This window comes from Eleutherodactylus coqui, chromosome 10, assembly GCF_035609145.1.
Source record: "Eleutherodactylus coqui strain aEleCoq1 chromosome 10, aEleCoq1.hap1, whole genome shotgun sequence".
Lineage (NCBI taxonomy): Eukaryota > Metazoa > Chordata > Amphibia > Anura > Eleutherodactylidae > Eleutherodactylus > Eleutherodactylus coqui.
Genome location: NC_089846.1, coordinates 94,798,507 through 94,826,455, shown reverse-complemented (window position 1 = coordinate 94,826,455; position 27,949 = coordinate 94,798,507). Strand labels below are relative to the sequence as shown.

Here is a 27,949-nt window from a genome sequence, read left to right as displayed (position 1 = left end):
TATGTTGAAGAATATAATTACTATAATACTGCCCCCTATGTACAAGAATATAACTACTATAATACTGCTCATATGTACAAGAATATAACAACTATAATACTGCAACTATGTACAAGAATATAACTACTATACTAATGCCTCCTATGTACAAGAATATAACTACTATAATACTGCCCTCTATATACAAGGATATAACTACTATAAGACTACTCCTATGTACAAGAATATAACAACTATAATACTGCCCCAATGTACAAGAATATATAACTACTATAATATTGCCCACTATGTACAAAAATATAACTACTATAATACTGCCCTATATGTACAAGAATATAACTACTATAATACTGCCCCCTATGTAGAAGAATATGGCTACTATAATACTACCCCTTATGTACAAGAATGTAACTACTATAATACTGCCCCTATGTACAAGAATATAAATACTATAATACTGCCCCCTATATACAAGAATATAACTACTATAATACTGTCCTCTATGTTCATAACTACTTGCTTTCTCCACATATAACATTTAGTTGGGGGTAGGCTTGTAGTTTTTTATATGATGTCTTTATAGTTACTTGGACTATTCTACTCATCATCTAATTGACCTCCCAGAATGCTCTCTGCCTGGTAACTTATACTAAGTGAAAATTTTAGTATGCCCCTTGTACCCCTGTAGTCTCGCAGTTTCTCTGCCCTTTTCCTGAGTACTGTGGGTTATGACTCTTTATGTTCTGGCAGCAGGTGCAGTGAGGGGATTTCTGCGGGTGGCAGGGTGCTGTCTCCCCCTCCCGGCTGCACAGCGTCCTCTCCCCACCCCCAGCCTTGTCAGCCACTATGTGAACATCTTTTAAAGTAGTGGAAATGCAACTGAAAGAGGGGAAGTCCAGATGTGGGAGCCCTGACAGCAGCAGCACAGTCTACCCGTAGAGCCAGCGGTGCGGAGCCTCTTCCGATCATCCGAGCCACAAACTGCCTGTGACAAGAACCGATGTGCCATCTGCCCAAGATCCATGGATGATACAATGTAGGAATATTTACTGGTACTGATTATTGGGGCCTTATTGCTTAAGGGTCATGTCATGGGGATCTGGGCTTGGACATGGCGGTACTGGATTGGGTGGAGTTTGGTGATTTCTGTGTTTTTTCCCTGGGGGCTGATGAAGCTGTATGCATGTTTGTGAATGTAAATTCTGGTTAGTGTAGGGTGATGCTGGCAGTCATTGGCGGTCTACTGTTCACCACCCTGGCGTCTCTACAGCCCGCACTACAGAAACAGTAAATCCACACCATCCCTAAAGGGCATCTTTATAGGGCTGAGAGATAGGAGGAAGTAGAAGACCCTCCCCCTGGACCCCTCATGGTAAGAGTCTGTCTTCTGGATCAAGAAATCAGCAGCTTAATCACAGGTGAGCATTTTGGGGCCCCATAGCAAAGAAAATTGGGCCTCTCATTACAGGGCTGGATATTGCCGTCCAAGACAAAGGGGTCCGCTGTCTTATCCCATGTCTCTCGGACATTTTCCAGCTCCTTGAAAGGATGGCACTGCAGATGTTCCCTTCATTCAGTAGCAGCAGGGCTGGGCCCCCCATCTCTAAAGGCCAGGTATGAATGGGCCCTTCATTACAGAGCCAGGTATTGCCACCCAAGATTAAGGGGTCCATCATTTATTCCCTTGACTCTTGTAGCATTTTCCAGCCCCTCAAGAGAATAATTCTGCACATCCCTCTTCATCCAGGAGCACCAGGGCCGGGCCCTCTTCATCCAGTAGCACCAGGGCCGGGCCCCCTCACTCCAAGGGCCCCATAAGCAGACACATGCTCTATCCTAATGGAGACAGAAGCATGTAACAGTTGAAGGGCCGGGCCAGGAGATGGAGCGTTGTCATTTGTATAATGTTCTGCGACTTTCTAATAGACTTTGTTTCAGTTCTTAACCATATTCCAGAACTCTGCTTGCTGTCGGTGAATGGGAACATTCTTATTTACATTCAGAAGCTTAAAGCTTGCCCTGATCTCATATTTCTCTCACTTGAAGGTCTGTTACAATGTATTAGCTCAGAAAATCCTCATCCATGTAAAATATTCACATGAAAAACACAGGTATGAATACCGCAATGCAAATTAATGGCATTTAAGCTCTTCGTATCATGCGTGTAAATAATATGTGTGTAATACAGAGTGCGAATACGCCATGTATGTGCACTAAGAGCAGTTTCAGGAGGCCATGGGCGCAACTACGCTTGCCAGTATGGAACGTCATTGCGCCTGAATGAGAGAAATTTCTTCCCCTCTGACGGGCGATCAAACTCCACGCCATAGTGCAGGAGTCTGAAAAAAAAACATGGGAAGATACGAAAGGAGCTAGTGAAAACGCAAAACCTGAAATCCATTGAAATCAGTGGTTCCGTCTTGTCCTGTTATGCGGCCGTGATCATGAAACGAGTTTGTCTGAAACTGCCCTCAGGCTGTATTCACACTCGAGTTCTGTCCGATTACGAGATAAAGAGAATTTGTACAAAAAAAGAACCCAACTGAATGGGTTAATTCATATAAGCGATTTTTCTCTCGGACTGATAGTCCAAATTCAAAAAAATCGCTGAATGCCCTATTTGTGGCAATTCTTGTTGAAGAGTCGCCCGTTATTTTTGTATGGGAGTGTAAATGTCATCGACTCTTCAAGCATTTTACTAGCGGATCCACATGCGATTATTTTCACACACTTAAACCTCACGCAAATTATGTTTTATCGCAAAAATGCATCCTACACGCAGGAAAATCGCTGTGAAATTGCCGGTGAAACATCAGTTTTTCGCTGTCCTGCATCATACTCACCCGTGTAGCTCCAGAATATATTCACACAGGTGGTTTTCTTTTAGGACACTTTCATGCGGCTGAGAAGCTCGCGGGAGATTTGTGCGCTGATTCATGAATGCATGAATATGAACCGCATTCTTTTGAATGAGGTCATCATACATGAGCGATTCGTGCAGGAAAAAAATCATCTTTGCTCTAACTTTTCACCTTCCTCGGAACGCATCGCCTATTGATTTCAGCATTTGCTTTAATGCATTGCATGCTGTGTTACGTGCGTGCGTGGTTTCCCATTAAAATCAATGAGAAACACTTCAGATCGTCTATTTTGCGTGAAACTCGGGCGAGAGGATTGGAATTTCACACATTCGATGTGTTTTTCTCTGAAAAACACCTCACATCCGCAGGTAAATTACACGTTGGGGTGCGATATTAGCCCAAGTTCGTCGGCCCAATAAAGCGCTCACCCGTGTGTAGGTAGCCGTAGTTCTGAAAAAGGAAAAGAATTTTCGTGTGATTTTCATGGCATTTTTTTGTGTTTTTGTAATTTTTTCATGTGATTTTCTCAGTTTTGCATCCAATTTTTACGCACGTAAAAAGTGGTGTAATTAAAGGTTCTGCCCATTTTTTTTGATTAGTTACCATGGTTACATGCGATAAAAATGGATCACAGTCACATCAAGTGACTGCAACCCATTTTTTTTAATTGCACCGATAGACTTGAACAAATGATTTTCGTCTGAAAATCGCAATAAAAGCGGACATGCTGCAATTTTTTTACTCACACTGTTCGCCCAATTAAAAAACAACAACACACGAGTAAAATAATTTATTTCCGTCTAATTTTTTTTTCGATCTGAGCATCGGACAGAAAAGTTGATTGTGTGAATATACGCTTACCTGCAATGATACATTGTAACAAGCCCTCAGCTGTGGGAGCAGGATGAGGTCAGGATATTCAGCCTCTGAAAGAAAAAAAATATTACAGCATTCAGCAAAGCAGCTCCAAGCTAGGACATCTCCTCCACCACCATGCTTTACACTGCAGCTTTCAGCTTCTTCTGTTCTCACGGACACATAACTCTTCCTCTGCCTCGTCTGGCCAGAGCATATTATTCCAGAAGCCCTATAGTGTTCCAGGTGTTCATGGGTAATCTTTACTCTTGCCTCGATGGTCCTCCTGGACAGTGGGGGGCTCCTTCTGGCGCCCCTTGTGTCATGTGATCAGCCCCTCTCTAAAAAGTCTGAGAGAAGGAATTTGGTGTGACTTATGGGCAGATGCCGAGACTCCACAGATGGGCAGAGATAACTCTGTACATGAGGGACAATTACTTTTGACATGACTGCAGTTGCCACATGGATGTACTCTGGCGCTGCCAGCCAGAGTGGGTGCTGACAGTTTTTAGTATCTAAAGTACTTCTTATGTAATGCGGTGATGTCACCCTTCTCACTATTACACCATCAGCCACAAGATAAGAGCAGCAGGGACTGTTTCGTTTTTAGCAGCCATATGATCAGCGGGCACCTCTGCTAGATAAGAGGTGTGGGGTCACTTTAAGAGGGTGCCCGCGAATGAGGTTGGGGGTTCCCGCTGGAGACGTCATATGAGAAAAATCTGAAAATTTCCTAAATCTTCACATTAAATATAGAAATTGCTTAGAAGTAAAAGAGGAAGAGTCGCCTGCGGCCAAAGAGGAGTCAGAATCCAGCTGTCAGAGCTCTAGATCATTAACCCTTTCTACCAGGGGGTCCATTCATATAACACTCATAAAATCTACCTCTAAAAACCTGTCCTGACCCCGCCGCTCGTTCCCTCCTTCGCATATAGGTGGGAGGTTTGGAGCCTTGCCGTAAAAATCAGACTAAAATAATGAAGCATGCTGCGCCATTTCATCCGGGAGAATGCTAGCCGAATGGGGCACCTTAAAGTCAAGTGGATGCATTCATTTCCGTCTTGTAATGGAAAGAACTTTCAGTTTTCCTGCTTCCATGATAGAACATTGGCGGCATCTTAAGGGCCATTCACACGGGACGATTATCACTCAAAATTCTTTCAAACGAATCAAAATTAGAAATTATCGTCCCCGTGTAAATGCAAAAGAATCTTTTACTATTCATTCACTTCTGGTTATCGGTGACTTCCATTCAGCGTAAAAAACCATTGCTGGATCGCGGGATTCTCGCTGCAAGTAAACGCTCCCCGCTGAGTGAGAAGCCCGCGATCCAGCAGTGATCCTCGCCTGTCTAATTATCCTGTATGAGCGCTAACAACTTTTTAGCCTCTGTATAGAGACTGACATGCCAAAAGTAATGGGACAGGAACTACCAGTATCATCTAGGACAGTGATGGGCAACCTTTTGAGCTCGGTGTATCAAAATTCGCCAAAAAACGGAGCATAACTCGGGTGGTGTGTCACTTTGAGAAAAAATCCATAAATTCGCGATATTTATAGTTTAAATAACAAAAATGTATAATTGTAATGTATAACTGTATTTAATAAACCCAAAACACCCATAGCACAGGCCCTCGCCTCTCGCTGCCTCCCCCTCACTTATCTCAGTAATGATGAGCCCCCAGCGGCAACACCGCCCCCAGAGCGGCCCCCCAGCAACGACAGCGCCCCCCCAGCAGCGACAGCACCACCCAGAGCGGCCCCCCAGCAGCGACAGCACCACCCAGAGTGGCCCCCCAGCAGCGACAGCACCACCAAGAGCGTCCGCCCCCCCCAGCAGCGACAGCACCACCCAGAGCGCCCCCCCAGCTGCGACAGCACCACCCAGAGCGGCCCCCCAGCAGCGACAGCACCACCAAGAGCGTCCCCCCCAGCAGCGACAGCACCACCCAGAGCGGCCTCCCAGTAGTACCGGCCCCCCACAGCGGCCCCCAAGCATTACCTGCCCCCCACAGCGGCCCCCCAGCAGTATCTGCCCCCCACAGTGCCCCCCCAGCAGTATCTGCCCCCCCAGCAGTATCTGCCCCCCTTACAGCGGCCCCCCCAGCAGTATCTGCCCCCTTACGGTGCCCCCCCAGCAGTATCTGCCCCCCTTACAGCGGACCCACCCCCAGCAGTATCTGCCCCCCTTACAGCGGCCCCCACCAGCAGTATCTGCCCCCCTTACAGTGCCCCCCCCAGCAGTGTCTGCCTCCCTTACAGTGCCCCCCCAGCAGTATCTGCCCCCCCTTACAGCGCCCCCCTCCCCCCAGCATTACCTGCCCCCCTTTCAGCAGCCCCACAGCGGTGACTGCCCCCCACGTACTTACCTCGTGGATGCTCCGCTCCTCCTGTGCCCGGCGCGCTGCCAACAGTGATGATCTCTGGCGCACACTGTGACTTCAATGTGTTGCAGGATGCCTCTTCCCCTGGACGCTCCCGCGGAACCAACAGGTAAGAGACGTCGGGGGACGGGGGGAGGAGGATCCTGGCTGCACACTGACATCACAGTGTGCGCCGGGATCAGCGCTGTTAGTAGTGCTGGTTAGTGAATACCTAATGGAAGTCACGGCCCCTGCCGGTATTCATTAACTGGGTGAGCGGCCGCGTGTCAGCGGCTATGGCTACGCGTGTCAGTGCTGACACGTGTGTCATAGGTTCGCCATCACGGATCTAGGACCTCTAGCCAGGCAAAGTGCAGCAACTTGACATGGTATTGATTCCACAAGTGGATTGAAGATGTCTGGAGGGAGGTTGAGCCACTTGGATAGCCCCCACTACTCCGGGGTGGTTGTAGGTGCAGGATCTCTCCACCATATCCCATAAATGCTGTATTTGGCTCATGTCGGACAAAGGTGCAGGACGCAACATTTGTAGGAACTCTACAGAATGTTCCTCCAATTCTGGACAACCTAGACCCGATGGCATGGTGTATTATCCTGCTGGCATATCCCATCATTGTGTTGGGACATGAAGTCCATGAAGGGCGTCAAATAGTCACAAAGCAGTGAAATGTAGTGGGCACCGGTCAGTGGAGCCACCACCATGCCTGCACAGTGCCTTGTTGACTACTAGGGTCTGTGGCTTCATGGGGTCTGCACCACACACCAACCCTACCATAAGCCCAAAACTATTGGTACCGTGACTCATCATCCACGCCATATGTTGCTGGTCCTCTAGAGTCCAGGTGAGGCGCTGTGTCATTATGATAAGAGGCCTCTGGTGGGGCTTCTGCTCCCATATCCCATGGAAGGTAGAGAACGCTGCACTGACCAGTGGGATCTTCTGCACAGAATCCGAATGGGATGTCGGCTGGAATCACTTGTCTGTTCGCACGGACAATTCTAGCCAGATGCCGCCAATTGCAATCACTAAGCACCGGTGGGCAGTAATGTCTTCTACGTTGTACTCCTTGTAGACGCGACACTGTGGATCGAGGAATTGCCTGCAAAACTTCGGAACGTCCCATCCATCTGGCGCCCACTATAATGACTCGTTCTGATAATTTACATCGCCTCGCCATGAGCGCTGGCCGGTGTTCACCCACACAAGATGGCACCTCACATCTTCTACAGGTGTGGACGTTCCCAAGACACACCCTGGGGTAACACCACTTCATCATCCATTTACATGGAATTTTATTATGTCAATGTAAAGAATCAGTGTTTCCATTTACAAACAGCAAACAGAGATCTTACAAAGGTGAGGAACTGACACAAAATCTATTGCAGAGGTTGCAGAACTTTATCGTATCAGACTGATTAGTACTATCTCAGCCCTTTTATGCCTTCCAGCACCGACTCAGGGTGGATATTTTGCGACTGTTTGTAGAATGTGGGGTGTTGTAAGAATGATCTCTGCCGCATTTGCTGCTGTCAGTGTCGGTGGTAAGTGTCGCATTCCGTTCCCTAGTTAGTTATTATTCTTGCATCGGGTGCTGTTTAGACGCCACGACCTCCAGTGACCTTGTGTTTTCTCTTTTCCAGATCCAAGTTTGCGGTCACCATGATGATGAATATAAATGGCAGTGCTACACTTGTGGCCAGATAAATGGAATTGAAGCAAATCGTAATCCCGCAAAGCTGGGGACATTATGAATATAAACCTCAGAAATTAGCGACACGAGGCGGCCAGAACGCGACAAATATGGGACCCTGAAGCCTCAGCCATGAACAGTACGATATCTGAGACCTCCAGCTGAGACTTCTCCGAGGTGTAAGACTTGGAATTAACCCCTGTTTACCCGGATCCCCGCGCAGTGGAAGATGCAGACTGGCGCCAATGTCACAGACAGCTGTGAAGTGGACGTGCGCTTCCTGGATTACCTGTACGCCATCACCTACGCTGTCATCCTCATCCCTGGATTGATTGGCAACGTCCTGGCACTGTGGGTGTTCTACATGTACATGAAGGAGACGAAACGCGCCGTCATCTTCATGATAAACCTCGCCATTGCTGACTTGCTGCAGGTTCTGTCACTGCCGCTGCGGATATTTTACTACCTGCACAAGTCGTGGCCGTTCGGACGCTTCCTGTGTATGTTCTGCTTCTACCTAAAATACGTCAACATGTACGCCAGCATCTTCTTCCTGGTCTGCATCAGCGTCCGCCGCTTCATGTACCTCATCTACCCCTTCAACTTCACCGACAGGAAGCGGATGTTTGACGTGTACGTCAGCGTCGCCGGCTGGATCCTTGTCTGCATCGGTTGCCTCCCATTTCCGCTGCTGAGGATTGGGAATGAGACAAGCAGCGGCCACAACGTCGACCAGAAATGCTTTGCGGACCTCCCCCTGTTGGACATTGGCTTCGCCGGCTCCATCGTGACGGTTACCGTAGCCGAGATCTTTGGCTTTGTCAGTCCGCTGGTCATTGTTTTGTTCTGCACCTGGCGGACGGTGACCTCATTACGGCAGCCGCACGCCGCCTCTCACGACCTTGGGGAGAAGAAAAAGGCGCTGAAGATGATCCTGACCTGTGCCGGTGTCTTCCTAGTCTGCTTCGCTCCGTACCACTTTAGCTTCCCGTTGGATTTCTTGGCCAAGGCCAATAAGATTGCGTCGTGCTCGCAGCGGAGGGCCATCCTCACCCTGCACCCTGTAGCACTGTGCCTGGCCAGTATGAACTGCTGCTTGGACCCCATCATCTACTACTTCACCACCGACGAGTTCCGGAGGAGACTGTCGCGGCAGGACTTGGTGGACGACGGCATCGAGCTGCAGATTCTCTACGGTAAAGATTTTCCAGACCAGAGCGTCTGCAGGTCGAGGTGACAACACATGGAAGGTGATGGGATGTACAAGGTTGTCAGAGGGCGCCGGAAATGTCTGCCCTGCCTCCTCCTCAGGCCATCAACATGAGGTTACTGCAACAATAACCCCGAACAGCATCTTCCTGCAATCTGGCATCTGATAGTCTGGTAACTGCTTCCAATAGGCCTGATATAATGAGGGTGCTGGAGTGACGTGGATTATTTTGGAATTAATGGCACAGAGAGGAAATCTTCAGGCATGACACAGAGGACAGGAAGGGGGGATATTATCTGCCCGAACAGGAGGGAAATGAGAAAAAAAAAAACGCAGCTCTTCCCAAACCCGTGCCTATAACTGTGACGTCAGGGAGATGGATTGTGCGTTATAAATAAAGCTTCATCATTCAGATTTATGAAACTGAAAGTAAAACTGTCTGTGTAGCCCATAGCAACCAATCACAGCACAGCTTTCATTTTCCCAGAGTACTATAAGTAATGAAAGCTGTGCTGTGATTGGTTGCTGGGAGAAACACAGACAATGGGGCAGATTTCATTTTCCAAGAGCAGAATATAAAATGAAAGCTGCGCTGTGATTGGTTGCTAGAAACGACAAGGACAGTTTCATAAATCTGTCGCTTTGGGTTTCAATTCTGCAGCATTTTCACAATCTCTGCTTGCCGTCAGTGAAGGGAAACATTCTGGCTTATTACATTCAGATACCGAAAATGTGTCCTGACCTGATACTTCCCACAGCTGAGGGGTTGTTACAGTGTATCAGTGCAGATAATCCTCTGTGAGGATCAGTATTCACCTTCCTCTGTCCTTGCAGGGTATGCTGGGAGTTAGGGTGGCTTCATATGACTGTATGTGCACACGGAACAATTCTGCGCGCAGAACACAGAGAATAGATCACACTGATTTCAATGGGTTCATTCTCATTTCTTTTTTTTTTTGCGAGCACAGTTTTTACGTGTGCAAAAAAATCGGACCAGCTCTATTTTTTGCGTATTTACGCACCAAAGAGCCCCGTAGAGATCTATACGAGGTGCACAAATGAGCACTTATATACATGTGGATATGCGCAATACGCTGCGCAAACCCGCACACATTGGCACCTCCTTTGGCTTAATAGTTTTAGTAGTTTTTTGTTTTTCTACGTGCGAGACAGATAGAGCAGAACCAATCTTCCGCCCTGTTTTTTCAAACTCACGCGCAATATCGCAGAGTTTAAATAGTAAAAAAAAAAAACAGTTCATGCGCTAATACGCTCCGTAGGGGCGAGCGTATTAGCGCATGCACCCATCTGTTTGAGCCCTTATGGGCAATTTTGGCTCGTGAGTACAGACTTAAATAAGAAGTGCTGGGATAGACTATTGGTTTGTGTTCTGTATTCGCACTTCTGTATTCGCCAATTTAATTGAATGCGTCCATGTTCTGTCCGTATTGAGTCAGTAAAAACTACAGACAAAACATACGCCTGTGTGAACGCATGCCTCCAAACCATCCCGGATTCTGCGGGACAGTCCACCCCACTCCCCCTAAAAACAACTAACACTCACCTGCATTGCTCCTACAGCTCCTGGCCTCTGCAGTTCACATCGCTGTCCCCCGTACTGTAAATTACACTGATACGCACGCAAAAAAGATTTGTTCATTGTGCAAATACATTTTGGTGAATAGCACGCAAAAACGCATACGCCCGTGTGAAGCCGCCCTTAGTAGAACTAAAGACCAAGCAACTTTTGGCCCGTGTAACCAGGAACCACTTAGGGTGAATGCACACGGGCGAAAATTCCACGTCGAGATTTCATGCAGAATTTCCTCCTGTGCACTCTGCTATAGGATTGCATTGGTTTATGCAATCCTATGCCGACAGCCACGATTTGACATTGTGTAAACTCGCGCGGTAAAAAAAATCACGGCATGTCCTATTTCTGTGTGAGCCTCGCAAGGACCCGCATAGAAACTTCACGGCTGACGCGCCGGCTCTGCTCTGCCCAGCGGGATCCAACCTGGCCGTTTGCATTCACCCTGGATGTTTGAGTGACTACCTGTTTACTGTGAATGGAGGCGGGCGGCTGGAACGATCCCGCGGCGCACTGCCTGCATTCACTTGAGGGACTATCACTACTGTGTAAAGCATACGAACGATAGTCACTGGTGCGGCTGACAGGCGCAGATTTTTTCACAGATTCCGTACCTAAACATCCGCACAGCATCAATGTTAGAATTTCTGCACGCGTTTTGCCATTCACAAGGGCTTAATGCAAGTGCGGATTAGTCATGGATCTCTGCCATGTGGGATTGTGCTGGAGGAACGTACCCGTCAGCGCAGGTTTTCATGCGCACATTTTCTTAGATTGGCTTTTCATACGCCTGTTAGTACATTAGTTGAATCTGAATCCATCTCTGTGACTGAAACCTGCGCCAGCTCCGACCCTTCAAAAAATGATGAAAACTGCCATTAGGCCCTCCTCAAAAGTCGCATCTTTTGGCGGCCACCTTCCTCGGCTTCTATGACTGTGTTTGCATTAAATGATGTTACTGCGCTGATCTCTGAAAGGACCCCCAAATAATTCATGCTTTATTACATCTTCTGTCAGGAGGATTTATGATCACAAGAGCCGGGACGGTGGCCATATTGGTTGTCACTCAGCTTTCCCAGAAGCAGATGTACCATGACGCGAGTATAACGGATCTAGGCCCTGTGACCTGACCCAACCATCCCTTTTCCCCACCTTAAAGAAACACGTTACAACTTCTAACTTTGGATAATTTGGCCACAGCAGCCATTTATTATAAAATTCTTTAACAATTTATATAATAACATCCTAAAATAAACAACCCGTCCAACCAACCAAAAAACCCCGTTAGAAAAAATGTTGGAGGGGAAGTCCCTGGAGCCTCAACCACCGCTGTCGCCTCACCCACAGGGACGAATTTTGTATTGCCTCCCGCCGCACTCCACCTATCCGACTCGGGAGACCAAAATTCTATCCCGCTACCGCCTCCCGCCGCAAGACCGCCGACTCGGGAGGGAAGGAACACCCGGTTGCCCCTAGTCGCCGACCTCCCGACTCAGAGACCCGCTAGCCGTTCCGATGCTAGCTCCACCGTCTCTGCAGGGACTCCGGCCTGACAGAGTCGAGAGGCGACAGACTACCATACACCCTATGAACGATGGGTGTGGGGGAGGTAGCTCAGAGCTCCCGCCTTCACCCCACCCCTATTACAGCTGACTCCAAGGATCCCCCCCTTTAACCCGCTAACCTCCCCACCCCCCAGGCTAACTAACCTGTGAACCCCCCCAATTACTGAAATAAGGGCGGGTGGGTGCGACTTCCTCTCTGCCTGTGCTTCTGCTCCTTGCTCCTTGCTGTCCGTTGCTGCACTGACCCCTCCTCCTGCTGTTCCCGCACTTTCTATCTGCTCCCCCCCCTTAGCTCCCCCCCCCCTTTCTCTACTCACCAGTCTCACCTTTTTTTAACCCCTACCTTCCCCGTTAACCCTGTCATGCGCTGCCTCCATCTATAGCCCTGCGATCTGCTATTCCGGCGCTTCTGGAGACATTTCCTGAAATTTGGGTATATTAGGAGATAATTTGTTCTATACAGTATAGCCGTGCATTGCATGTTCTGGAATAGTGAGGGTGTAATGATGTACCCCTGCAGGAGAGTTACATTATACTGAGTCCAGAGGGGTCCCGCTGCAGGTATGAGGGGTGTATGGGGACATATGGTAGATGTATGAGGTACTTATGGGAGATGTATGAAATAGTGATGGGGGATGTATGGGGAACACATGAGGATGCTTGGGGTATTTATGGATGGATGGGGATGTATGTGGTACTTATGGGTGACACATAGGAATCTATGGGTTATTTATGGGGCATGTATAGATGACACATCAGGGACGTATAGGGTACTTATGGAGGATGTATGGGGGACACTTGGGGATGTATAAGTGTCACATAGTGGAAATATCAGGGGTGTATTGGGACATATGGTGGATGTATGAGAGACATATGGAGAATTACATATGAGAAATATATGAGGGACACTTCGTGGATGTAAGAGAAACACATTAGGGATGTATGAAGGACACATGGGGGGTGTATGAGATACTTAAGGGGGATGTATGGGATACATACAGGAGATGTATGGGTAGTTATGGGGAATGTATAAGGGACACAGGGGGTGTATAAGGGACGCAAAACATGTATGGGGATGGGTGAGGAACACGTGGGACATATATATGAAGCACAGCCAATTTATGGGGGCCATGTTGAACATGTATGTGGGATGTATTGCGGACATGTGGGGGTTGTGTGAGGGACACATGAGGGATGTACAGGGAATGTATGGGGGACTTAAGTGAGATGTACAGGAAACACATTGGAAATATATGGGGAACAAATGGCGGATACATGCAACATGTATGGGGGACATGTGGGGGATTTTCCGGATATATATGGTGAATGTAATAGGGTGTGTGGGGGATGGGCCTGGATCTTACGCTCCTCTTCAAAATTCCCTGACATCACTGATCACAGAGTTGTCACTTCATTTCTGTCTCATCTCTGCACAGAAGGAGGAGTCACATTTTGTATTTTCCCGATGGGAAAGCTGCTTCTGTATTTATTTTAATATCTTTTTTAAATAAAAATGGCAATTTACATTCTGCATGTTTTACTGCATATAATAATATAATAATAATATTTGTATAGCGCCAACATATTCCACAGCGCTTACATAGACAGGGGGAATACAGAAAGACCAAAAAAAGAATACAAAAATTACAGAACCACGGTTACATAGTAATCAGTTGATGGAAACAATAGGAGTGAGGGTCCTGCTCCAACGAGCTTACATAATACAAGTAATGGGCTGATACAGAAGGTAAAGGGCTGGAGATGTGCACGGTATGGCGAGGTGGAGAGTGAGGGGTGATATACACATAGACAATGGTCAGACCTTTAGCCGTGTGACGGCAGAAACAGTATGACTGCAGGAGCGGTTTATGATGGCTAGCAGGGATTGCAGTCAGTAGGTCAGGGAGCATGTTATCAGGCGGAGTACAGAGAGGTTTGTTTAGGGTATGCCTCCCTGAAGAGGTGCGATTTTAGAGCACGCCTGAAGTTCTGCGAGTCCTGGATTGCCCGGGTAGCCTTTGGTAGTGCGTTCCAGAGGACCGGTGCTGCTCTGGAGAAGTCTTGGAGGCGGGAATGAGAAGTTCGAATTAAAGGGGCGCTCAGTCTGGTTTCGTTAGCAGAGCAGAGAGCCCGGGCTGGGTGATGGATTGAGATGACGGAGGCAATATAGGGGGCGCTGCGCTGTGGGGGGCTTTGTGGATGAAGGTAGTGAGTTTAAATTGAATTCTGTATTTAACGGGCAGCCAGTGCAGTGACTGGCACAGGGCAGAGGCGTCCGAGTAGCGGCTGGACAGGAAGATGAGCCTGGCTGCCGCATTCAGGATGGATTGTAGAGGGTAGAGTCTGGTGCAGGGGAGGCCGATCAGCAACGAGTTGCAATAATCAAACCAAAAGTGAATGAGGGCAGCAATAAGCGTTTTTAGCGTGTCTACAGTGCGAAAAGAGCGGATTCTTGTGATGTTCTTGAGGTGCAGCTGACATGTTCGGGCCAGAGATTGGATGTAGGGGGTAAAAGAGAGATCAGAGTCAAATATGACCCCAATATTGTCTAGGAGTTATGGTGGCACCACACACTGAGATGGAGATGTCAGGATGAGGTCGGTTAATGGAGGGTGGAAATAGCAGTAAGTCAATTTTAGAGAGGTTTAGTTTTAGGTAGAGAGAGGACATAGTGTTAGAGACAGTGGAAAGACAGTTGGTGATGTTTTGGAGTAAAGGTGCAGAGATGTCACGGGAAGAGGTGTATAGCTGGGTGTCGTCAGCATACAGGTGGTAGTGGAGGCCAAATCTCCTGATAGTTTGTCCAATAGGGGCTGTGTAGATAGAGAAAAGGAGGGGGCCGAGGACCGAGCCCTGGGGGACCCCAACAGCAAGGGGAAGAGGAGGGGAGGTAGAGCGGGCAAGGGAGACGCTGAAAGAGCGGTCCGGTTAGGTAGGAAGAGAACCAGGAGAGCAGTGTCCTATAGGCCGATGGAGCGAAGCATACTGAGGAGAAGTTTGCGGTCAACAGTGTCAAATGCTGCAGAAAGGTCGAGTGGGATCAGTAGGGAGTAATCGCCTCTCGATTTTGGCTGTCAGTAGGTCATTGGATACCCTTGTAAGGGCAGTTTTTGTCGAGTGTTGGGGTCGGAAGCCAGACTGTAGGGGGTCTAGGAGAGAGTTCTCTGATAGCTTATATCTATCATATCCTTCTAATAGACCAGGATGTAACTCAGGAGCAGTACAGGATAAGTAATGTATGTACACAGTGACTCCACCAGCAGAATAGTGAGTGCAGCTCTGGAGTATAATACGGGATGTAACTCAGGAACAGTACAGTATAAGTAATGTATGTATACAGTGACTCCACCAGCAGAATAATGAGTGCAGCTCTGGAGTATAATACAGGATGTAAGTCAGGACCAGTACAGGATAAGTAATGTACGTACACAGTGACTCCACCAGCAGAATAGTAAGTGCAGCTCTGGGGTATAATACAGGATGTAACTCAGGACCAATATAGGATAAGTAATGTATGTACACAGTGACCACCAGCAGAATAGTGAGTGCAGCTCTGGAGGATAATACAGGATGTAACTCAGGACCAATATAGGATAAGTAATGTATGTACGCAGTGACTCCACCAGCAGAATAATGAGTGCAGCTCTTGAGGAGAATACAAGATTTAACTCAGGATCATGAATGTCAGTACAGGGTTACGGAATATTCTATGTGGTTTGTTCCAGGAGGTTGTGTTCAGTTCATTCACTACAGTCACCTGCACCAGGCAGATTGTTGATGAGGCACAACTGTTTATGTGGCTGCCTGGTTTGGTGGAGTTGTTTCCTCGCTGTTATCTGCTGTGTCTCAATAATGTGGCTCCTGTGGTTTCATCTCTGTTCAACGGTTTCTTATTTTTCATAGTAAAACCTGAGCTCTGAGGAAGCCGAAACAAAATTATTCTCTGTAGTGAAAATAACTTGCTGAAGAGCTAAAGCTGCAAACAACTGTTCATCCAGTGCGGAGCATTAGCAGACCTCCATCCTAGGGGGCGCTGCTGGGGTCAGAGGCACAAGCAACAAGTCATACTGCCTCTTCAAAAGTGCTGCTCCATGTATGATAGTAGATCTCTAAGCCGCACATTATAGTACTATAAAAAGGCAGATATTACTGTGGATACAGTGAATAAATGTTATCAGCACACTGAGACCGAACAAAGGTCACTATTAGAGATGAGCGAGCACGCACGTTTAAGGCTGGTGATCGATCGAGCATCGGTCTTGTCGAGTAACTGATTACTTGAGATCTCTCCTCCCCCCCCTCATGGTGCTCGGTCGAGTAATCAGTTACTCAACAAGACCAATGGTCGATCGATCACCAGCCTTAAACGAGCGTGCTCGCTCATCTCTAGTCACTATACAAAGAGCATCGCTGGGAGAAAACAGTACAAACTACAACATATTCTGCAGGTGGAGGTGACCCCCTAATGCGGGGACAGGAAAACCGAAGCATGAAATAAATTAAAAAGTAGGGCCCAATGTCCACCTGCGGGTTTTATATATAAAATGGTCCACACACGGGAGATCCGTGCGTCTTGCTGCCCATAGGGCAGCTATAAGAATGCGGACGGGATTTCTTCCAGGTGTGCGGGTCGCACGTACGGGAAGAAATTACAGCATTTTCCTGCTATCTCCTGTACAGACTGCTCCCGGGGCTTCCATTGAGTTCAATAGAAGCCGTCCGTATTCCGCGGCACAGCCGCGACTATTTTTGTGCTGGGCTGCAAATACGCGGGAGAGCAGGAGATTTTTTTAAAAAAAAGATAGTGCTGAGCATGCGCCAGGAGTGTCGGACGGCGCTCCCGGAAGCATCCACCATGCTGAAGAAAGAAGATCCATCCGGCCAGTGCTGGGCCTGGAAAGGTGAGAAATTTTATTCCCCCTCCATGTCCTCGGGCACGCACGGATACTACTGCGGGATTCAGCAGTGGTATCCGTGCATGCAAGTGAACACGAGGCCTTAGGCCTCATGTCCATGGGGAAAATAGAATTAAAATCCGCAAGGATCTCCCGCGCATGCGAGCCGCGCTCATGGGGAATCATTGTGTACCCGCAGGTAATTAAATACCTGCAGATGTCATTTTTCCCTGGCGTGCGGATCGCACAAGCGGGAGAACACCCGCAGCATGCTCCATTTTCTCCGTTTTTCCCACACGGATGGCTTTCACTAAAGTCAATGGAAACCATCCACCCTGCGACACAGACACAGTTGACACTGCATCCATGCTGCGGAACTGCGGGAAAGCAGGAGTTTAAAAGAAGGCACGCTGCTGGCGTCCTGAGCACATCTGCTGTGCAGAAGAAAGAAGATTCAGCCACGATGAAGGAGAGCCCCGCAGCATCCCGATAGCTAAGTAAAATGTATTTTTCAGCCTCATGTCTGCGGGTACGATGGAATCGGCTGCAGGATTCCACACTCAGATTCCGTGCGGGCCCGTGGATATGAGGCCTTAGAGCCGAGAACAAATGATTATACTCCTTTTATTCCTTATACTTCAGTGACAGGGGGCGGGGCTGTGACTACCTCTCAGACAGGATGTACAGGCTGGTTGTCAGCTAGGGTTGCCACCCGACTGGTAATTCACCGGCCTGGCTGATATTTTTACTGCCAGGCCGATGCCGGTATTTTTTTTTTTTACCGGCTCTATTACAGTAGGTATGTTCCCTGCAGGGAACAGTCGGTGGAGGCCAGGTACACGGCCAGACTGCGGAGCTGACAGTCGGCTTTGATCTCCTGCTAATAGTATATGGGCTACAGTGTATGGGCTGTTAAAAGGAATGGTCACCTGACCGGACTGGAAGGGGTGGGGCTTATCATTAATGCAGCGCTATGAAAAGAAGAGGAAGTTGCTGCTGTGGTGAAAGGTAATGAGGAAGAGGACAAGGAGGTGAGAAGAGGAAGCAGAGTGTGAGGAAGGTAATGGGGAGGAGGAGGAGAGAAGAGGGAGCAGAATGTAAGGAAGGTGAGGAGGAGGAGGAGAGAAGAGGGAGAAGAGTGTGAGGAAGGTAATGAGGAGGAGGAGGAGAGAAAAGGGAGCAGAGTGTGAGGAAGGTAATGAGCAGGCGGAGGAGAGAAGAGGGAGCAGAGTGTGAGGAAGGTAATGAGCAGGAAGAGGAGAGAAGAGGGAGCAGAGTGTGAGGAAGGTAATGGGGAGGAGGAGGAGAGGAGAGGGAGCAGAATGTAAGGAAGGTGAGGAGGAGGAGGAGGAGAGAAGAGGGAGAAGAGTGTGAGGAAGGCAATGAGGAGGAGGAGGTGAGAAGAGGGAGCAGAGTGTGAGGAAGGTAATGGGGAGGAGGAGGAGAGAAGAGGGAGCAGAATGTAAGGAAGGTGAGGAGGAGGAGGAGAGAAGAGGGAGCAGAATGTAAAGAAGGTGAGGAGGAGGAGGAGAGAAGAGGGAGAAGAGTGTGAGGAAGGTAATGAGGAGGAGGAGGAGAGAAAAGGGAGCAGAGTGTGAGGAAGGTAATGAGCAGGAGGAGGAGAGAAGAGGGAGCAGAGTGTGAGGAAGGTAATGAGCAGGAAGAGGAGAGAAGAGGGAGCAGAGTGTGAGGAAGGTAATGAGCAGGAGGAGGAAAGAAGAGGGAGCAGAGTGTGAAGAAGGTAATGAGGAGGAGAGGGAGCAGAGCGTGTAGAATAATAAGGCCCCATGTCCACGACCGTTGCGGAATATTGCCAGCGATATTCCACCGCGGGCGAGCGCTAACAGGTCTCTTCAGCGAGCCTATGTGATAGGCTCACCGAGGAGAATCGCGGCATGCCGCGATTTAGATCCTGCGAGCGGAGAATCGCTGTGATTCTCCGCTCATAGATACTGCGGCTTCCATAATAACGCCATGGAAAGCGTTCACTGCATTACCCACGGCCGGATTAACTCCTGCGGGTAACGCAATGAACAATCGCCCGTGAACAGGCAGCCTAAAGCCGCCTGCAGACTGCTGGGTTGGATCCTGTGCTCCTGCAGAGGCCTGCGGCTTACCCGCACCTGGCGTCTTCATTCTCTGCTATGCGCCGGCCAGCTGGCGCATGTGCAGAGAGGACCCGGCCCGTCACTACTGACATTCCTGTGTGGGCCTCTATGAGACCCGCACAGAAATAGGACATGTCACGATTTGTTTTCCGCGTGTGTTTTCACACGGAAAAATCACGCCCATCTGCCTAGGATTGCGTTATCTAATGCAATCCTATGCAGGCGGACACGGCTGGAAATTCTGTGGGAAATCCCGCAGCGGAATTTCCGCCCGTGTGCAGGTGGCCTAAAGGAGAATAAAAAAGGTGTGATAAGCCACGCCCCCTTTTTTTTTACCATGGCCGGTATTTTTTGTAACAAAGGTGGCAACTAGAAATGAGTGAGCACGCTCGGTAAGGTGAGTTACTCTAAGCAAGCCTCGCTCATCTTGAGTAACTGCCTTCACCGAGCGTGCTCGGGGGGGCAGCGGGGGAGAGCTGGAGGGAGAGTGAGAGAGATCTCTTTCTCTTTTTCCCACCGCCACTCACCCCCGCCGCCCCCCCGAGCACGCTTAGAGGAGAAGGCAGTTACTCAAGATGAGCGAGGCTTGCTTAGAGTAACTCACCTTACCGAGCGTGCTCGCTCATCTCTAGTGGCAACCCAATTGTCAGCAGTAAAAGATGATGTAACTGTAGTGATCGAAGTATACATATGTGGCCCCTCCATAAATGTCTATCATGTCTTTAACCCCTTAATGATGTGGCCCTTTCTTTTCCACCCATTTTCGTTTTGTCCTCCCCCCTTAAAAAAAAAACTCCTTTATTTATCCATCGAAGTCACTGTATAAAGGCTTGTTTTTTGCGGGATGAGTTGTAGTTTTTAATGGTGCTATTAAAAGTACTATATAATGTACTGAAAAACTTTAAAAAAATTGTGGAGTAAAATAAAAAAAAAACAAAAACGACATTCCGCCATTTTTCAGTGCGTCTTGTTTCTATGGTGCACAAACTGCAACAAAAACCACATGATACCTTTATTCTATCGGTCAGTACGATTACTATGATACCAAACTTGTATAGTTTTTTTTTTACTATACTACTCTTTTTTTTTTTCAAAGACCTTTAATTTTTTTAAATTTTTTTCTGCGGTCATCTTGTGCGCGCAATAACTTTCTTATTTTTCTGTCGACGTAGATCAGCGAGGACTCATTTTTTGCGGGATGTCCTGTATTTTCCGTTAGTACTAGTCCGGAATATATATGACTTTTTGATTGCTTTTTATTGTGTTTTTTTTTCTGGGAGACAGGGGGACCAAAAAAGTGCGTTTCTGGCGTTCTTTATTTATTTATTTTTTTGAATGCTGTTCACTGCGCGGGTTAAATAATATGCTACTTTGATAGATTGGACTTTTACGGACGCGGCGATACCAAATATGTATTTTTATTTTAGGATTTAGATTTTTTAATTACAGATATGGCAAAAGGGGGCGATTTAAACGTTTATTACTTTTTTTTTTTTTTTACAATTAAAAAAACTTTATTGATCTTTTTTTTACTTTACTTTTAAGTTCCCCTGGGGGACTACAATATGCGATGCTTTGATCACTCCTGCAGTATGACGTAATGCAGGCAGCCTATCAAGCCACCCCACGGGGATGGCTTGATTGGCAGCCTCTCAAGGCAGCCCTGGGGCCTTTCAGAAGGCCCCCGGCTGCCATGACACCTGCATGGCTCCCCCAATCTTACCACGGGGGTGCCGTATGGGACCCCCGAACATCGTTTAAGGCATTTAAAGGGTTAATAGCGGCCGATCGCGGCTATTGCCCGCGGGTGTCAGCTGTAGTAAACAGCTGACGCCCGCGCTGTATGCAGAGAGGTCGCCCAGCGACCTCTCTGCATACATATACCGACGCTCTAGGATGTAAATGTACGCACTGGAGCGGGAAGGGGTTAAGGATGAATGCAAACAGCCGGGAGGGATTCCGCTGTGACCCTGCAGTGACCTCTTACTTACCCACCCGGCATCTTCTCGCTCTGCTCTGCAATGTACTGGCTCTGCACATGTGCAATACAGAGCCGACGCATCAGCGGTGACATTTCTGTGCGAGCCTCGCACAAAAATAGGACATGCCACAGTTTTCTTACCATGTGAGTTTTCACACGGTGAAATCGTGGCTGTCTGCATAGGATTGCATAAGCTAATGCAATCCTATGCAAGCGTGCCACGGTGGAAATTCTGCGGGAAATCTCGCCTCAGGGGAGGAGTTGGTAGTGCCTCCATGACATCCCTAGCAGCTACCCCGCCGTCTCCTCAGATGTGGGCCCTGCGCCTCAGTCACTGAATTACTGTAGTATAAGGTGTGCGGATCTCATGTCTGATTGCATGCTGTTATGTCAGTGATGTTATCACCAGGGGGCGGGGCTGTGACTACCTGTCAGACAGGATATATAGGCAGGTTGTTAGCAGTAATAGATGATGCTACTGTAGTATAAGGTGTTTGGATCTCATGTCTGATCATGTCATTATATCAGTGATGTCATCACCAGGAGGCGGGGCTGTGACTACCTCTCAAACATGAAATACAGGTTAATTGTCAGCAGTAATAGATGATCGTTACTGTAGTATAAGGTGTGCGGATCTCATGTCATCACCAGGGGGCGTGGCTGTGACTACTTATCAGACAGGATTTACAGGCTAGTTCTGAGCGGTAGTAGATGATGTCTCTGTAGTATAAGGTGTGTGGATCTAATGTCTGATCACATTTTATATCAGTAATGTCATCACTATGGGGTATCTGTGACTCTCTGTGACTACCTGTTATTACAGTATTCAGGTTGTGGATCTTAGTTATTTTCTAGTGTAGAAGTAGAAATCTCTTGTGATAAATGATGTAATAAGGATAATTATGGTAGTTGCGGCAGATGTTTCTGGCTGCATGGCGAGTGCTGTATTGTGTGTAGTAGGCCCCGCCCACTGCGGTCAGATATCGCACAGTACTTTCCCCTCGCTTTGTCCTCCTCAGCAGGAAATCTGCTGTTATTTTCCGCGCGGCCTCTGTGAAGCCTGCTGTGACTCATCTTCACATCTTCGCCTTCAGTAACTTCCTCTCCTTGCTAGTTTTAGCATCTGAAGTGAAGAACTAGCGAATATTGGAAATGTTCACAAGAGCAGCGGCAGACTAGAAGATGCTTAGAACTGCAGTCAACATCAGCCCTTTATGGTCCCACTCACTTTTTCTCAATGTTCAGACCGTTCTGCGGCAGTACATTCTTCTCCTACATTATTGCTTGTGCTTCGCCCAGGAATCAGAGTAATGGACGACAGCACAGGGATAAAGGAAAAGGCTGGCGATTTTATTTCCATTTCAATTGTTTAAATGTTTTATGCCAAGCAATGGTACCCTGAATAACTTGAGTATGCACACAATCTCTGCAAGCGAGCTCCATTACCATAGACTTAAGAAGCATATGGTAACCAAGTTTGAATGGTTAGGCCAAGGTCTAGGTCAACCCACCTTGAGGAGGTGCACCATCCTTTTGCTCGGGGAATGGAGCATGCTATGATCGGCATTCTCTAAGCTGTTTGTAATGTTACTGATTGCACTGCCCTCTCAGAGGGACCTGTTCCTTGGTTTCCTTTTTCTGGAAAATTTATAAAAACCTTAAATAAAGAAGTCGTAAGAAGGGGGAAAAAAAAGGCTGGCGTCTACTTCCAGGAGCCGGCCACAATCCAAAGGGACCATCTTAATGAGGTCGGAGGTACCTTCGGCCTCCCAGCATTCCAAGACACTGTGCAAAAAATGAAAAACAGGATGCGCCAACCTAATCTTAATTGTTCCAGTTGCAAATACAGATTTACCCAAACTCCTTTTTCAGTGAATGGGACATTTTTATTCAGAAACTACAAACCATCCACACTGAATCCTCAGCTGAGGGTTTGTTAGATTGTATCCAGCCTAGACAACCCTGGCTGAGGTAAACACGGCAGCAGCACAAAACTCTCTGGTGTGCTGAGTTTGTTACAATGTATCAGTACAGCTAATATGTCAGGCTTGAGTCCAGGATAGTTACATCACAGAGCAAACAATTATAACAAATTCTCAACTGTGAGATCTACTCCACATTAGAGCAGGCGGGATTTTAAATTCCTCAACGTAAACAAGAATGTTCCCATTCACTGACCGCAAACAGAGATCTTACGCGCCTGAAGTAGGTGTGGTGCTTCGGTATAAGTGTATCTTGACGCCACCAGCAGAATGGGTGGAGTCAAGATACACGCCCCCCCCACACACACACACACACCTCCCTAAGCAAAGTCCCTACCAGGATTGGCTGGCTAGAAGAATGGGTGGGCATCATATGCGCCGTGGCAATAATCTGGGCTGTGGGCTGTAGGCTCCACTGAAATCCCCTTTAGCCGCTGGCAGTTCTTCCCTTTGCAGCCTCCTGCCCTGCTCATATAATTGGAGGCCACAGAGGAGACAGTGCCAGAGCACGGAGGGGTGAAGCCACAGCCACGGACCCGCTGACAGCCGAATGCATGGAAGTGGCTCTGAACAACGATGGCAGCACAGCGGCCGGGACAAAAAGCAGCCAGGAGCTTTGGGGTAAGCAGGTAGGGACGAGCGAGGGAAACAGTACACTGGCAGCAGCGGTATCATTGAGCCACTCAGGAGCGTGATAGGGGTGTCAAACCCCTAGCTTCCCGTGACATCAAGATACACTAATACCTGGTGCTTCTTAGGTAAGATCTAGTATTGGGCATTCTGTGGTCGCATGCAGTGCCTCTTCATAACCGGCACATCTCGCTATATAGGATTCCCGGCAGAACGGAAATCATACAAAAGATTAATGCAAATATTAACATCGCACCAAAGATGCAAATCAAATCACAGAGTGCTGGAGATGCTCTATACAAGGAACCTTCCTGGAGAGCTGGCGCCATCTGCTGGTGGTTCCTGGGCACTGTAGCCACAATGAAGCTGCCATAGAGGCTAATGATAACATCTCTCCAGTAACCATTAGTGGCACAGCGCTTCTGGTTCAAATACCAGTGATACATTTGTAGCACTTTGTTACAGGTTTTTTACTATTTGCAGTAAATGTTAAATTCAAAGAGTCAAACTTGACTAATGTGGACTATGGAGCAAAACAACATCCACAGACAGGAGCGGCACTCAGGAACTCAGTTCCACTTTTTTAAAGTTTAAAAATGAGAATCCATCAGGTTTACTGTAACTTCGTAAAATATGACTTTTCAACACAAGTGCTTTTTATCGATGCTTGACAAAGACCATTTGTGTCAAAACGCTGCATTTTTATGGAGTTACAATAAACCTGATGGATTCTCTTTTTTAAACTTTAAAAAAGTAGAATTGAGTTCATGAGTGCCGCTCCTGTCTGTATGTTGGATTGGATCTTGGAGACCGGGAAGTCGACGGTCGTTCTTGGTTGCTGGCACCAGCTGCTATATTACTTCCCCCACTTGGTTGGGATACACGGTGTGCCGCTGACTTCTTTACTGTGTACTATGGAGCAAAACAAGACGGGAAGAGTCTGGCCTGAACCCTGCAGAGTAGCAAGTCCTTGTTATCCCGCTAGTGTCAGGACAGAGGATTGTAGTCACGCTGGAGGGGATGCAAACAAAAGAAAACCGAGTAGCTTTTGTGTGCACGATGGAATCCATCACCTCTAAAATGTGGCAGAAATCCACAGCTGAGAAGCGGATTTCTGCTGCAGCATGCAGAAACAGGGCCACCAATCAGACCGTGGCTTTAGCCCTTGGTAATGGGTAAATCTGCATGTGGATCCCTGACGAGAATTCTACACCAACTGCACAGAAAGCACCCCGTGAAGTGAGCCCACTAATTTTTCCTACCCATGGATTTGAAACCTTGTTGTAGGAAACCAATTCATGCGGTATAGACAATGGCGCAGATTTATACTGAAAGTAAGAGGATGGAAATTTGCAGCTGAATTGGACATGGATGCAGCGTGGATTCTGCAGCAACATTCCACCAGGTGATTATACCTGTAGGACATGTTCACATGGGGCAAATTTGCAGGAGATTCTCGATGGAAAATCCATGGCGTTAGCAGCAGCAGAAAAGTTGATGGTTTGGAAAAAAAAAAAAAAACAACAAAAAACCCCCACTCATCCACATGCTGTGCAAGAAAATCCACACAAGCCCGTGCAGAAAAGGACAGGCAATAGGGGTTTTAAATTGACAACACGTGAATTATAGCAGCGGACATGCTGCAGTTTAATCCTATAGACACGGAGAGGCCGAAATCTGCAAGAAGTTTGCCAACAGCAGCCGCAGATTAAAAAATCTGCATCAGGTACCCCTCTATGGTCAGGTAAGTGATTGTTCCACAGAGTTATATGGTGCATGATGCCGGTCACAAAGGAAACGTCCATAATGTATAGGAGGAGCGCTTTACCCAAAATGAGTCAAGTCCATTTTTAAAGATTTTGCACCTTATGACAGTGGCCCTTTTTTATTTTGTCTTATTCCTACTGTCATGAGGTGCAAAATCTTTAAAAAGTATTACTATGGGGGGCGTGGCCTGGCCATGGCGGAGGACAGCAGCAGAGTTTGAGAGCTCCTGAGACCGGAGGTGCCGACAGCCTGCAGAGCGGCCAATACCACTCACCGGAGACCACAATGGGCAGCAGCAAAAAGACAAGACCCCAGAGACGCCCGGCAACCTTCTCCAGGACCTCCACGGGACGAAGACTGGAAGCTTTCCTCCTCGGAAGCCAGCGGAGCGGGAGGCAACAAGATGGCACCGGCGGCGGTCAGGAGGAGGGACCGCGCGGGAACAGCGCTTCCACGCTGCAGACGGCAGAGAAGGGAGAACCTCCCTGCGCCTCCACAGCAGCTAACAGGGAAGAGAGCGGAGACCAGAGCCAGGAGATCGGCGGCAGCAGCCCCCCCCCCCCCCCCGACCTCAACACTGAGAACCCCATGAGGAGCGGAGCGGCCAGCACAGCGGAGGGAGAAGCGTGGTGCAGCGGCGGGGAGCAGGAGGAAAGCGGAGGTAGGACAGAGGGGAAAGGGAAGGTGCAGCAGCTGCCTGGGAACCTTTTCACCCGACCCTCTGAGGACTCAGATCAGTGCCAAAGGGAGATGCAAGCCTCCCCCGACAGGCATGAAAGGCCATCTCCAGTACATAATAGCCCACAAGATGGCGGCCCTGGTTACCTGCCTCCCCCTGCAGATACAGCAGACCACCAAAGTTATAGCCCAGATGAGGCAAATAAAGAGGTACGCCTTACCTCAATTGAAGAAATGAGGGACAAAAGGAAAGAGACTACACTGAAACTTGGACATCCCAAAACACCCTCAGGGCCCATGGGGGGAACGCAGGCCACTGAGGACACAGGCAGACAGCCCACTTTGGCCTGCCAGGCGGAAAGTGCTGGAGCCACAGACCTGGTTCAGCCCCCCAATACAAGGGCTTTGAACCCGAACATGAATAAGGGTCAGAAACCTACACAAACGTGGCCGCCCGCACAGGACAGCGACCACCGCATAGCACAAGAGCCACAAGCGTCCGGCGCAAACAAATCGCCTACGACAAGAGGCAGTAGCCCAGAGACGCCACAGAAGATGGAGAATAGAACGGGGGGCCCAAATGCACCCAATACACCTTCCCCTCACCAGGGGAACCACGATTATATGATGAACGAATTCTGGGAGCTGCGCGCCCAGATACAATCTATCCCTATTAGAGAAGATCTAGAGACATATGTTTCGTGGCTAGAGTCAGCATGCAAAGCCGAGATCTGCTCTGTCCGCCAAGAGGTCCACCATCTGGGAGAGAGAGTGTCGACGACTGAAGGAGACATGGCATCCCTCACAGATAGAGTGGAAAGCCATGAACATGGCTTAGCAACTGTATCTCATCAGTTACACTTCCTAATGGACTCTCTAGACCAGTGGTCCCCAACCTTTTTGGCACCGGGGACCGGCTTCCAGCAAGACCATTTTTACAAGGCCCGGCAGGGTTGGGCGGGACATGGGCGGGGCTTTGGTTATATGGGGCGGGGTTATGAAGGGGGTTGGAGTTTAGTGCATTCTTATTTAATTAATTATGACATTTAGAATGTCCTGGCAGTACACACATAGGGCAGTATATAGTCTATCCACCCACCCCCAGCGCACACATAGGGCAGCATATAATTTATCTGCCCCCCCACCCCTCAGTAATAGACAGCCCCCACCTCTTAGTAATTAGCAGCCCCTCCCCCTGTAATAAGTAGCCCCCCCCCAGTAATCACCATCCACCCCCGTAATAAGCAGGTCCACCCCCCGGTAATAAGCAGGTCCACCCCCCCCCCCCGTAATAGGCAGGGCCCCCCCACCCCCAGTAATAGGCAGCGCCCCCAGTAATAAGTAGCCCCCACACACCCCCAGTAATAAGCAGCCCCCACAGTAAGCAACCCCCCCCAGCAAAAAGCAGGTCCCCCCAGTAATAGGCAGCCCCCCAGTAAAAAGCAGCCCCTTCCCCTGTAATAAGTAGCACCCCCAGTAATAAGTAGCCCCCACCCCTAGTAATAAGCAGGTCCCCCCAGTAATAAGCAGGTCCTCCCCCAGTAATAGGCAGCCTCCCCAGTAATAAGCAGCCCCCCCAGTAGTAAGTAGCCCCCACCCCCCAGTAATAGGCAGCCCCTTCCCCTGTAATAATTAGCCCCCCCCAGTAATAACCCCCCCCCCCCCAGTAATAGGCAGCCCCTTCCCCTGTAATAAGTAGCACCCCCAGTAATAAGTAGCCCCCACCCCTAGTAATAAGCAGGTCCCCCCAG

At 48.5% G+C, this 27,949-nt stretch overlaps 1 protein-coding gene across 1 annotated transcript; it reads left to right on the top strand.

The window, feature by feature from the left end:
• The first annotated feature begins 903 nt into the window (after positions 1-903).
• On the top strand, positions 904-12,256 carry GPR174 (G protein-coupled receptor 174). The gene is made up of 2 exons (XM_066581479.1): positions 904-1,036; positions 7,742-12,256. The coding sequence occupies exon 2, from the start codon at positions 8,021-8,023 to the stop codon at positions 9,026-9,028; it is 1,008 nt and encodes a 335-aa protein (XP_066437576.1). The 5' UTR covers positions 904-1,036; positions 7,742-8,020; the 3' UTR covers positions 9,029-12,256.
• Positions 12,257-27,949: the final 15,693 nt, after the last annotated feature.

Coding starts and splice junctions, on each gene's coding strand:
- GPR174 (XM_066581479.1), top strand. CDS start 8,021: ATGCAGACTGGCGCCAATGTCACAGACAGCTGTGAAGTGGACGTGCGC.